We start from the raw sequence: 13,720 nt of genomic DNA on the forward strand, positions 1-13,720 counted from the left end.
GGGATATTGCAATTGATTGAGCTATTTAAATGTTCCCTGTCGGTTGACCAGTCCGTGAGTTTGTTGAAAATAGGTGTTTTGTGCTGGTTGTGTAGTAACTGAGACGAGATGTAAATTAGCACTGGAGAGTGGTCTGATGAGAGGTCAAGGCAACTTTTCGCCTTGAAGTCGTTGTGACTTAAGCCCGAAATAACAGCAAAATCAATAAGATCTGGAGTTTCATTCCTATCAGTGGGCCAATAGGTAGGTTCACCTGTGGATATCGTGGAGTATTTTCTATCAGTGATGACAGAGTAGAGGGTGCGACCTTTAGGATTAGGCACCTGAAGTCTAGAACCCCACCAAGGGTGCTTGGCGTTGAAATCCCCTCCGGCCACAAAACGAGCTCCTAGGCGGTCAAAGTATGTACAGTACATTTCGTGCGAGATGCTGTGCTTAGGTGGACAATACACTGCTGAGAAAGAAATTTTGCCGCGCACTTCTTTAGCCGGGCCCATGGTCGTAGCCTGTAGATAGTCTTCACAGAACTTGCTGTCCTGGTAGTGTTTAATACTAGATTTTATCAGAATAGCTGAACCGCCATGGGCCTTGTTGTCCGGATGATTCAGCAGTAGAAACTGTAATTAGACAGTGAGAGAAAATTTTTTGAAGTAAAGTGTGTCTCTGACAGGAGGATGATATCAATATCATTGATAATTAGAAAGGCCTGGAGTTCAGAGACTTTCTGTTTTTGCGTTAATCCATTACAGTTCCAAAGGGCAATTTTAAGCTCCATTTTTGTTGTTCGAGGTGTTATTGACATTGCCTAGCAAGGCTGTTATTAGATTTAAAAGTGTGTCAATGCGCGTCATCATTTGACACATTAGATCTTCTAGTTTATCTACACGAGAAGAGATGTTTTCATTAGAGTTTGCCTTATTATTTACCAACATATTGCTTGAGGTAGCCTGTGCAAACGTAAGATCTTGTCTGACATAATTATTTGAGGGGACTGCCGTATGAGCGTGAGTCCCGTAAGAGTTGAAGTTTCCCATTAGATAATGCTTCTGCCTAAGAGTTGGAAACAGTTTTTGTTGAAGTTTTTTGCGCACGGGACAGCCTTTATAGCTTGCGGGGTGATTTCCCTGGCAATTGGCACACAATACTTCCTTATTCTCTGTCTTGAAGGTACAGTCCTTAGTTTTGTGGTTTCAAAGGTCTTTGAAATTCTTAAGAAAAAAGTAAAAACGCGTTAAATTTGGGCCTTTGAAAATAGGTGATCGCAGGTCTCGAAAATTCTGAAAAAATTCAAATGTATTCTTTGATTAATTCTAAGACTTGTACATTGTGTAATTTTCCGTTTAATATGTCCCATTACGAGTTAGAAAATAACAAAGATTTTTCAATAAACTAGAAAATGATTTTTAAAATGGGCCCTAAGGCCTATTGGATCAAACTAAGCATAGGGGGCTTTATTATTAGATACCAGGAGACCAGAAAAAAATTTTCAGGACATTTGGTAACCCGCATCTCATGTGGTCTCCTTGTAAGTAACTATATAAACTTTACACGAAATGACTATTGAATTCAATTAAGGTGGCTAGTCAGTAAAATGAGTCAACAACAGATGTTTATGAAACTTTGCAGAAATGTCATTTAAAGTGCCCTTGATATGCTGTAGAAATTTCAGCAAGGGTTATCGAACTAATTTTCGAGAACGATGCTGTTTAAAATAGCAAAATTAACGTGGGCTCTTTTGGGAGGCCACCATAATTTCATACATTTTACGTCATAACTTTTTTATCAAACAACAGATCTTAACCAAAAACGAGTATGTTATGCTTCAAGTCCTTACCTATCGATTGGTATGTTAAAAAGTACCTCTTATCGAACTAACTAATTAGTAACTAAACAAAATGTGAGTAGATTATAATCGATAATATATATATAGTAGATAATAGTAGATAATTATCGGTCGTTGATTTTCAAGTAGTTGGCAACACTGTAACCGCCGCTTGGCGCTACTCGCACGCGTATTCAAAAGTAACTGTATATGTTTTTAAAAACTTGTCAAAATGTAAACTCTGTATAGGTTAGTTCAGCAAATGCGACGACGGTCGACTGTCGTTTTCGCCAACACCGCGCCACCTCACGGCGCAGTCGCAAACTACGAAATGTGCCAACTGCATAACACGAAAAAGTGAAAGTAGTCGCTTCAGTTACTATTTTTATGATTACTGACTAGCTACCTTAAAAGACCTTTAAGAACACACACATACATACGTGTACAGCTCTCGTTGGCCTAGTGGGCAGTGAGCCTGTACTGACTGATAACCAAGAGGGTGCGGGTTTGATCTCCACTGTGAAAAATATCATTAGTGATTTTTTGCTCAGTGAGGTCGTACGCGTACCCGAAGTGGTTCGGTTTTCTACGTTAAAAATAGCACCGCAGATGAGAAATCAGTTTTCCTAACCTTAGGACCACTCACAAGATGGAGCAGCATGGTGAACACGAGATACTGCACTGCAGAAGACGTAGGTTTCTAAACCATAAAACATGGTACACAATTATGTGGTGGTAAATAGGAAAACATCGAATAGTAGAAATGCTCTACCACACTATCTTTGAAGTAATGTTCAAAATGGACGGATCCCGATACGTGTCCAAATAAGGTAAAGGAATAAAAATACACCATAGTCTTGATTAACCGATTAAATTAGAGCGGTCGTTGGCTTAGTGGTTAACGTGCTAGCCACAGAGACAAAGGCCGCTCGAGGAGCCTTGGGTTCAAATCCTGGTGAGGACAATCGGATCTTTCCATTCGGCAGGATGAGAACCCATGTGCTCCGCCTGTCTCGGGGCGGATTTTTTCCTGGAGGAGGAGGAGGAGGAGAAGGGTGTTGTGCATATGCACTACGTATACCCCCTGGTTTCCCTTGCTCCACAGGTCTTCGGGCTCATGCAAATGCGAGACAGTAGCGAGGAGGGTAGTAGAAATCTCTTCCTGCACACGGGCTCTAGGCCTTCTGAAGGCCCTTCTAAGAAGAAGGAGTCTAATAAGAGAGAGAGAAAAAAAATTAAAGGGTCAAGTGGATGAGTCAAACCTCTAAGATAATGAGTATTGCTTATACTGCACGCTCAGTATGGCACTGAGCAGTGACAAAAAAAAATTCCTGAATTTTGTACTGCGATTATATTCATTACAATTGGAAAACTCGAAAAAGTGAAAGTACAGTCAAACCCCTTTATCCGCAGGGGTTCGGTTCCAAAAAAGTACCGCGTATACCGAAAACACGGATACCGAAGCATTGTTCTCATGGGAAAAGGGGGGTGTTCGGTTCTTTGTCCAGCTGAAATATCAATGTACGAAAGAGTAAAACAACTTTTGAAAAATGAAAGTATTTATTCATTTTCTAGTATAATAACACTGCAATGATTTTGTTATATCTTGCTTGAATTGAAGACTGTGAGTCATCATTGGATCATGATTTATGGCTCATTCAATGAGTTCTGATCGAAGACTCGTTGACGTCGAATCTTCTTGCGAGGGTAGCAACTTTTTCACCAGTTTTGAAACCGGTTTTTTGACGTTCGTTGAGTCATACTCAGAAAAAAATTAATAAAAAAATTTTTTAATTTTATGCGCACAAAAACAAAAAACTGCGGATACTGAAGTTGGGTCACAAACGAGGGTACCGCGGATACGAAAAATCGCGGAAAACGGGGTTTGCCTGTATTAATAATTGTAACTTGTTTTACTCAAGAGGACAAGACAGTGTTTCGAGCTGATATTTTAAAATGGCTATATAAATCGAAATAGTTGACATTTTTTTTCTTGGTTGTAAAATATGTTCATACTACCCCTGATTGACAAAAAAAAACTCCAACGCATCTCTAAAATCCTAATCACATTACTATTTTTATAATACTAAATATTGTGATTGGATTCACTGACCACGTGATTTCGACGTGAGTTCTTCATCAATACTGATCTATGGGGTCTCATAATCTTCAGAAAAGAACCCTCATCCACCTACGTGGAGCATGATTTTGAAAAATGGTGTACAGCTTACACGTCAAAATACGACAAATTTTAAGAAAATCAATATTTTATCAACTCTAAATGTCATCTTTAAGCTCTTAGAAGAGTAGTAAAATTTGTTAGTAAAATTTTTTTATCATCCTTGAGATAATTTAATCAAGATCTTATAGATGATTTGTTAGAAATGAAATAACTTGTTCGTTCAGATAACATTCATTTGTTAGTACTATGATAATGAATTAAGATTGTAAAATCTTTATCATTATTATGTACATTACTATTAAGAAGATATTGTTTTCTAAATAATATTATTATTTATCATGATAGCGAGAAAATGGAAATGATTCTTAAGGTTTGAATCGAATTGTATAAATCCTACTTCTAAAGGCAAACTTATAACTTCTATAACAAGTTATTTGTATTGTATTAATTTAAAAATGCACGATAACAATGGAAGAAAATTGACAGAAAATAACTTCTGAAATATCGATTTTTCATTTCTAAATTAGTTGTATACGAAGAGGAAAATGTATTAGTACTAACATATTATGATAATTATAAATTTTATTTTTTAGGGTGGAAAAATACCAGTCCGCTGGACAGCTCCAGAAGCGATAGCTTTCCGGAAGTTTACGAGCGCTTCTGACGTATGGAGCATGGGAATTGTTTGCTGGGAAGTCATGTCTTATGGTGAACGGCCTTATTGGAACTGGTCTAATCAAGATGTTATTAAATCAATCGAAAAAGGATATAGATTACCGGCACCAATGGATTGTCCAGAAGCTATTTATCAATTGATGCTTGATTGTTGGCAAAAGGAAAGAACTCATAGGCCATCTTTTTCAAACCTTGCGCAAACTCTTGATAAATTAATCAGAAATCCTGATTCTTTGAGAAAAATTGCACAAAACAGGTAATTAATATACACAATTTTGTTACATTTTTTAAATGCAAGTTATATTACGTTTTGTTGTTGAAGTGATGATCTTCAATCCAAAAATCTTTACTATTTGTAAAACATCGAGTATCTTAAGGGGACAAATTGGTGTTTTGATCTGAAATTTAAAAAAAGCCATTAAAATTAAAACAGTAGAAACTTTCTTTTTATTACATCTTTTCAGAATTTTTAGAGTTATTTTTTGAATTTTCGAAAAAATGCCGATATCACAAAATCTAAAAAATTTTTATCGATCTAGTTTAAGCCCTTTATTGTTTAAAATTAAGTTTTCGTAAAATTGATCGTCATCGAGTCAAGAATTGTCAAAATTATTTTATTACTTTGTGGTATTCAAGAGTCATATTGATGCTCGCCATGTGTAATTCTGTAATATTAACTACTTTAAAATAAATTATTCATACGATTTACCGAATATGTATTCGATAGACATTATAGCGAACCGTTTCACCATTTTTACTGTTAAGTGGGACCGTTGAGCGGTCACAATCCGCCGACGCAGCGATCCCGCGTTGCTCAACGCCTTACGAGCATTCGTTGCCGAGCCGCGCCTCATCTTATCTGCTTTGCGTGGCAGGTATCACAAGCGGTTTGAATTATGCTGATCTGGCGATCTTCGGTCGCCGAACTGCTTGAAGTCGTTCGTCGCAAAGCGCGTTTTTACGCAGACACCCGTTGATCCCAGGTGAAAATAGTATGTCAGATCTGACTCCAGATCTGGCATCAGATCTGACTCCAGATCTGGCATCAGATCTGGTATAAGATCTGATAAATGTACGCCAGATCTGATACCAGATCTTGTATTCGATAATCGACATCAGAACTTATATCAGATCTGACATCAGATCTGATGTCAGATCTGAAGTGACTGTATTGCCTTTAATTAATTAAACAATAACTTTATTAATAATTAAAACTTTATAACAAATTTAGTTATATTTTAATAATCACATCGATAATACCTTTAAGAAAAATTCCTACAATATTTAGGTTTCTGACAATGTGAATTTAAATTGATTCAACAACTTTTATTATTAAGATTTATTATAAAATTTTAATTATTAATAAACTTATTGTTTAAATAATTGATGGCATTACAGTCACTTCAGATCTGACATTAGATCTGATGTCAGATCTGATATAAGTTCTGATGTCGATTATCGAATACAAGATCTGGTATCAGATCTGATGTCAGATCTGGTGTATATTTGTCAGATCTTATACCAGATCTGATGCCAGATCTGGAGTCAGATCTTACATACTATTTTCACCTGGGATGCATTTAGTAGGTGAATTATTCCGTAAAATTAGTCACGATTTGTTCTATTTGCTCACAAACCTTTCACTATTTAATTCACAATTTCATCATTGATTTCTCCTTTGCCTCTACTCAATTAACTACCGAAGTAACATTATACATGAGTTAAATAAGTTTCATGTTTTCTTTTGAAAAATCGGAACATCTTGGAAAATAAGGACCAGTCTAATGTACCGCATAGCGAATGGCAGCCAAAAGTGTACATTACTTTAATTTTCTTCAATCTGTTCTTTGGAATTGCACAAAAAACTAGACTTGAGTTTAATATCATATAAAATAGAATTTTTATTAATTTTAAATCGATTTACCGAACCGTTTCCAAGATAATTTCATTTAATGTGAACAAGTTTTTATTTACCTTACAGCCGAACTACTGTATACCTAAAGTTACTGATTGTGCTAGTGAGTGTGCCCATATACAGCGTGTGGGAGTGTGTGTACAGTCAAAGCTAAAATGCTCGCATGAAATAGTATGCGCAATCCTGTATTTGACTGTACAAGCAGACCCCCTTATATATAGGTACATCCTTATAGTATATTTTGTAACAAGCGTGTAAAGCATTTCACTGATCCAGGAGTATTTTTCACCCGAGCGCAGCGAAGGTGCAAAGACTCCTGGGTGAGTCAACTTCCTCGCGGACTAGTTGCAAACGATATTTTTTAACCCTGCTTGCAAGAAACTAGGGGTTTCTGACGATTTAACGTTAGAAAACCCGTGTTTCGCGGACGCAGTGTTAAAAAATCTATTTCAGGTTTATTTATTTTATCGTTCAAAAGACTGAATTTTTTGACTATTAGCTTAAGGGGACGCACCTAAGTTTATGCCTATAAATGCAAAAACATGAAAATTAAGGATTAATATTAAAATTTTTTGTTTCTGATGTTAAAATATGTTTTTACAGGTCCTTTTACAACAAAAAATATGTCTGTAGTTCCTTTTATTATTAAAATTCATCCAGGATTCATATATTTTGAATTGTATTTTTTAAGTCCTTGACCGCATGATTTTGAGAACAACAATTATTCAATTGGATCCCTTTAGGTCTCAAAAGTTTTGTAATTAAATTCTTTTCCACTTAAGTGTAGCAGAATTTCAAGAAAAGGCTTGGAAATTTTTATTCATATAAAAGTACAGAGAAAATGACAAAAATAGCTATTTTAATAACGCTTATTGCTATATTTGGAGATGAGTAGATTAAAAAAATAACTAAATAAAAAATCTGCTATACTCTTAAGTGGAAAAGAATTTAATTACAAAACTTTTGAGACCTAAAGGGATTCAATTGAATAATTGTTTTTCTCAAAATCATGCGGTCAAGGACTTAATAAATACAATTCAAAATATATGAATCCTGGATGAATTTTAATAGTAAAAGGAACTACAGACATATTTTTTGTTGTAAAAGGACCTGTAAAAACATATTTTAACATAAAAAACCAAAAATTTTAATATTAATCCTTAATTTTCATGTTATTGCATTTATAGACATAAACACAGGTGTGTCCCCTTAACACTTTTGTTATATAATTAAACAGAACGTGATAAAACTTTATCTTAACCAAATATTCAAAACACCTTATGTTCGTAACATATTCTCATTCATCTGGTGTTTTATAATTGTTTTAGACCAAGAATCATGAATACAATTTTGTAATGTTCCACGATTACCATTTCCATTTTTATCATTTTTATAACTATTAAAATGTTTACAGGACTGTTAATCCTCTATCAACTGATGCTGTAGATTTAACGCAGATGCAATCAGTTTCTGAATGGCTTGAATCTTTAAAAATGACTCGTTATGCCGATAGTTTTGAACAAGCAGGAATAATGAGTTTAGAATCAGTGGCAAGAATAAGTGTACAAGAATTAACAGCGCTTGGAATTACACTTGTCGGGCATCAAAAAAAAATTATGAATAGCATTACAGCATTGAGAACTCAATTTGCAGCAAATACACAAGGATTTTTAGTTTGATAGTATTAAAACAGAAATGTTTCGAACTTTATTTAATTTTAGCATTTACTTAATCATTCCTGAAAATACTCTTCAATATCATTATTAGTTGACTATCAACCTAGTTGTGAGAAATATTAAAAATATCAATGTATTTTTATCCTTACCAAATAATTATTTTCATAAGTTAAATTACTCATATATAGAAGACAATGAAAATTGAAAAATCAATTTAAGCTAAATTTTTATAGTGTGCCATTATTAAAAGTTAATATTACTTCATGCAACGGATGAGTATGTGATTTTTTTGCAAAACAAGAAGTTATAGCACGAGTCAAAGGCGAATGTTGTTACGAGTTTTGCAAGAAAAAACGTATCGAATCAAGTTACATATAATATTTTATAGCACAAGATCTTAAAAGTGGCGATAAAGTTGCGATTATTAGGTCAGAGTGCTATAAAAAACATTGATATTCAATCATTTTATTTTAAAATACTTCATAGTTCAAACAATACATTTCATTATGAACTACAGACTATGAACTTTGTTAGAGTGGAAATTAAAAGTTGTTCAATGTTTAAAATACTTGGAATGAAAAAGACTGCCATTAATTTATTTACGCATCATAAAGATAACAATACTTGCATGATAATAATACAATCGGATTGTCTAGATTTTTTATACGTGGCTATATGTTTGTAAAATTACAATAGAATATATTAAGAATTTAAAACTTGACAAAAATATAAGCGCAAAGTGAATTATAAATTATCAATAAAATGTTTAATCATTTTTTCTGCTGATATGAATTTTTAATTGATCTAATCATTGTTTTCGTTACTTCATTAACAAGATTTGAATTATATAACTATTATGAAACTACTACATAATTGAATTTAATACAAATCTGCAAATTCGCATATAGAAGGTGGCGCACGTAATGTATCTGAGCACTAGCTCATTGGAATGAGCTGCACCACGGAGACCGTATGGCTACTTGTTCGTAGTATTGTAGGCTAAGACGGCCAGTGAGCGAAGAGTAACTCATTCAAATAAAATATATAATAGAGTTTATTGAATGATCATGTGAATTAAGGGGAAATCCCAGTGTCAAATTCTGTAAATTAAAAATCATGAGAATTTGATGTTAATTTACACATTTTTCATTTTCAGTGTAAAAATATGTTTTAACAAGTCATTGCACATCAGAAAATGCGATTTTGATACCTCTGATTACTTAAATTACTCAAGGACCTATTTGCAATAAACTATGCTTCCAAAGTACTCCGACGTTGGATTTTGACTGCTATATTTTAACAACTTTATTCCCTGAAATCTTAAAAACTGTGAATTAAATTTTTGGTCAATATTCAAGCGTCGAAAGAAATAAATTGAAAAAATAATTTGGAAAAAAATAATTGGAAAAAATTAACCCTCCAAAACGCTATTATAATGCTCTCTTACACTCGAGTTAAGCCTGTTTTATAATTGAAAGACATATTTAATTACCAGTCTTGAAATAAAGCAATAAGCGTTGAAAAAAAAATTTTTTTTTTTAATTTTTTGCAGTTCAACCAGCAAAATATGTTAATAATCTTTTTTTTCTAAATTCTGCTTCACTTGAACTTGCTTCAGTTGGAAGAAAAAGTATAACAACAATTTTAAGATCTTAAGAATCAATATTAGTACAAAATTAAGTTTAAAACATGCAGAATGGGTGTCAAACTTAAAAAAATCGAGCTTTGCAGAAAACTAAAGTTTGATTGTTTCAATTTATTTCATGATATATTATACATTATATGTTTATTATATACATTATGTGTTTATTATATACATTATATATAAAGATATTTCACGATTATAAGATGGGCATTTAATACTGTTTAGAATAATCATTTTTCTGGTTTTATATCTATTCTCTCTTTATTGAGTAATATTAATTTTTTGTGCTTTCAGCGCGTGGCTAGAGTTCATATCTAAATTACAATTGAAGTAAAATGATTGAAACCATTGAAATATATTGAGTTGTACGTAAATTTCTAACGCAAATAAATGCAAGTAAAGTACATAAAATTATTCTTACCAATTCATATCTTGTCTAATAATTAAAGATCGAAGATTCTTTTTTTTTCTCGAACATAATGATTGTTGATGCATGTACACACTCTGAACTTACAAGCAGCTGAGCTGCTGCTCTATAAAAAAAAATTTTATGGTCACCCATATGTGTAATTATCAAAAAATCCATGTGATACTTGTATGAAGTTCTGCATGATTTTCTATATGAGTTTCCCGGACAAATTCTTATATGGGAAGCCATATGCACCAAAAACCATGTTCAGGTACATCAGCTCAACCAAATTTAGCTAAGTGTGAAAATTTATGCCAATCATGTGTGTAGCTGCATCTTTTGCAGATGTGTTTTCCTCCGCCGAAGTTTTTGACAGATACATTGTCACTTTGCGGTGTGCCGTTGCTGCTCGACGCCCCCTGTTGTCGACGGTAGTAACTCAAAGAACTCGCATGCTTGTTGCCGTTCGTTTGTCTTTTAACTTGCTTTTTCCAGGAATTTCGGCCTCTCTGCACAACGGATACTTCAGCATTTTCTTCAAATTTTTTGATTTGTTCTTCTACCAATTCAGCTGCTTTGACAATTTTTATTGTTTTATCCGGGTCTAGATCGCTTTCCTTCAACAAGCGATTTTTCAGCACTCTATCTGAAATGGCAGCAACTATTCTATCTCAAATCATTCGATCTTGCAGTGTTGAAAAGTTTTAATCTTGGCTCAGTTTTCGAAGCTCTGTTACATATGCATCAAATGTTTAATCATCGCGTTGATTTCGAGTGAAAAATAAATGAGAATATACACTTTCATTTTTTTAGGAACAGAGTAATCGTCGAATTTTTCTGCCACAATATCATATATCTTTTCTTCCTCTTTGATTCGAAAAAAATTATAAATATCCAGACATTGATCACCCATGCAGTGAATTAACAGGGCTACTTGTATTGTTTCAGCTAGTTTATCCGTAACCGTTGCAATTCTGTAGAGTTCGAATCGTTGCTTCCATTTCGTGTAGCCTTCCGTTGTCAATTCTGTTAACGGCTCTGGTGGTTTTAAGGCGGTAAATCACCCTGGAATTTTTTGAAAATCAAAACTTGAATTTTTTTTTTGCTTAAAAAGTCCCTTAACATCTCGAAAATATCGTGTGAAAATTTCAAATGTGGATCTACTCTCTAAGTGCCCAAATTTTGGATGTAGGGCGGGCCTCATCATCCATGCGCGCGTCGCTCAGGCGTTCACACCGCGTATTGCTGTACTGTACTATAGTGTATAGTAGTGTATAGAATAGTAAGATAATGTTAAGAAGTGCCAAAAAGAATCTACAGAATAAGGACTTCAATCTAAAAGGCCAATTGTGCGGTGCAGAAATTGCATACTAAAGATATTGTGTTTTATCTGTCCTTTCTACTACTCAAAACTTTAAATGCCTTTTTCTCAAATTCACTTTTTCAAAATAGGGTGGTAAGATTTCTCGAACAATTTTCATCCGATCGACTTGGAATTTTAACTGTCTATTCTTGACTGCTTTCTCTACAGAAGGACCTGGGGGTTTTGTAAAATATTAATTTTTTCAAGTTCTTAACAATTTTTATGTGAATTTTTAGTGTTTTTTCATATTTTTTGTTCAAAATGACGCCATTTTGTAAAAAGTCGATTAAAAAATAAAAGCCCAGGTACTTCTGTTGCTGTTCATGTACATTTTCGAAATTTTTGTGTCTCATGTTCATAACTTTAAAATTACACGTAAAACGCTACCGCCCCCTAAACACTTAAAAAAAAAGATGTCGCCGGGAAAATGCTGCCAAGCTGCCATTTTGTTTACTGTAGCCAATATAAATATTGAAAAACATTGTTCAATAAACAAGAGCTTTTCACGGAATTTTAATATCTAGTATATTTTTTTTGATATCCGATGCCGAAGTCATTGCTATGTAATGTCTTTATGTCATTTTATTTTTTTTTTTTTTTTCACTATAACAATTATATAAATGTTTTATTTTCACTTACACAACTGTCACGACCGCAGCGATATGTTATGTTCGGTATAAAATTTAACACGTTTGTTTAAGTTTTAATATAATGTCTTTATTGAATATGAGTTACAAAGAAGAATGAGATGGCAGGCAGTGTACACGTTATAAAGGCTCGTGCTGTTCTGTCGAGAGTCAACCTGCATCACTCACGTGTCTCAGCGCCTCTCCGCCATCTGTCGTCGATGCCCTTTAACAGGCATAGCTTCATATGATTTCCGACTGATTGTAACAAGAACCGATGAGCCAATCATAATAAGAGTGGTGTCATTTTGTTCAGAAGCTGTCTTGTAACAAACGCAAGCACTTTCAGATGTTTTAATTAAGGGGAATCATATACCAATTCACTCATATTTGGCATTTTTGTAATATATATATATATGACAGTTTAATGTCAATCTACATTTTATGTAGATCAGATCAAAGTTTTTGAGGTAGGAATCCCTGGTAGGGATTAAGATCTTCAGAAAAATATCCTTTATGGGCTGAGTTTTGTCAAATTTTAATTAGAGTTATAAAAAAAGTTTTTACGCCAACAGATGTAAAAAAAAACAAAAAATAAAAAAATTTATCTATGTTTTTGAGCACATATTGAATAATAAAACTGATATACATGTTTAAATCAAAATTCCAGAAAACTCAGCCCATAAAGGATACTTTTCTGAAAATTTTGATCCTTATCAGAAGTCCCTACCTCGAAAACTCTGATATGAACCTTGCACACGTTGCCGAAAAGCTAAAATAGCAAAAATAAGCTATTTTTAGATGCAAAGGCCTATTCTGCAACTTTTTTCACCTTTTTCAGGGCTCGAAGATGTCAATTTTATTTTGAAAATGTAGATTAACATTAAACTGTGATTTATATCACAAAAATGCCGATGAAGGGTGAATTCGTGTATGAATTCCTTAAATTATACACAATTCGACAGCCATATATTCATTTTTATTTATTAATATAATATGATAAAATGACAGATTATGCTAAGAAAGAAAAAAGTACAAATTTGGTTCAATACCTATGAAAGTGCTTGCGTTTGTAGCCATTCTTATATAGAACATCCTCTGAAAATGTCGGCTCATCTGCTCAAAGGGTTCACATGGAAAGCTACGACACCGAACAATTTTGAGATGTAATGTAACTGCCCAAGAGTTGGAAAAACAAAAATACCCCAATATATGTAATTGATTGAGAATCTGTTATTACAATTAACAATTAAAAGGATAGTTGCATGGGTAGGTCTCACAATGACTGCTTGAATGCGAAAGATTTTGGTTTTCACAATTTTCTTCATTTTCACATTTCACCACTATTAGAAAAACATTGATTGAATTGTTCATTTGGTTGAATTTTATTGAGCTTTGCAATGAGAA

The 13,720-nt window shown here is 33.6% G+C and overlaps 1 protein-coding gene across 2 annotated transcripts in view; it reads left to right on the top strand.

Moving 5' to 3' along the window:
- Positions 1–8,648, top strand: part of LOC106656589 (ephrin type-B receptor 1-B) — a 78,828-nt gene extending 70,180 nt beyond the window's left edge. For both annotated transcript variants that reach the window (XM_014377652.2, XM_014377653.2), the window contains exons 14-15: positions 4,598–4,935; positions 8,009–8,648. In XM_014377652.2, coding sequence (XP_014233138.1) covers positions 4,598–4,935; positions 8,009–8,273 — 603 coding nt within the window. In that variant the 3' untranslated portion in view covers positions 8,274–8,648. The remainder of the gene's footprint in view (positions 1–4,597; positions 4,936–8,008) is intronic.
- Positions 8,649–13,720: the final 5,072 nt, after the last annotated feature.

Source organism: Trichogramma pretiosum, unplaced genomic scaffold, assembly GCF_000599845.2.
Source record: "Trichogramma pretiosum strain Unisexual culture from Peru unplaced genomic scaffold, Tpre_2.0 scaffold108, whole genome shotgun sequence".
Lineage (NCBI taxonomy): Eukaryota > Metazoa > Arthropoda > Insecta > Hymenoptera > Trichogrammatidae > Trichogramma > Trichogramma pretiosum.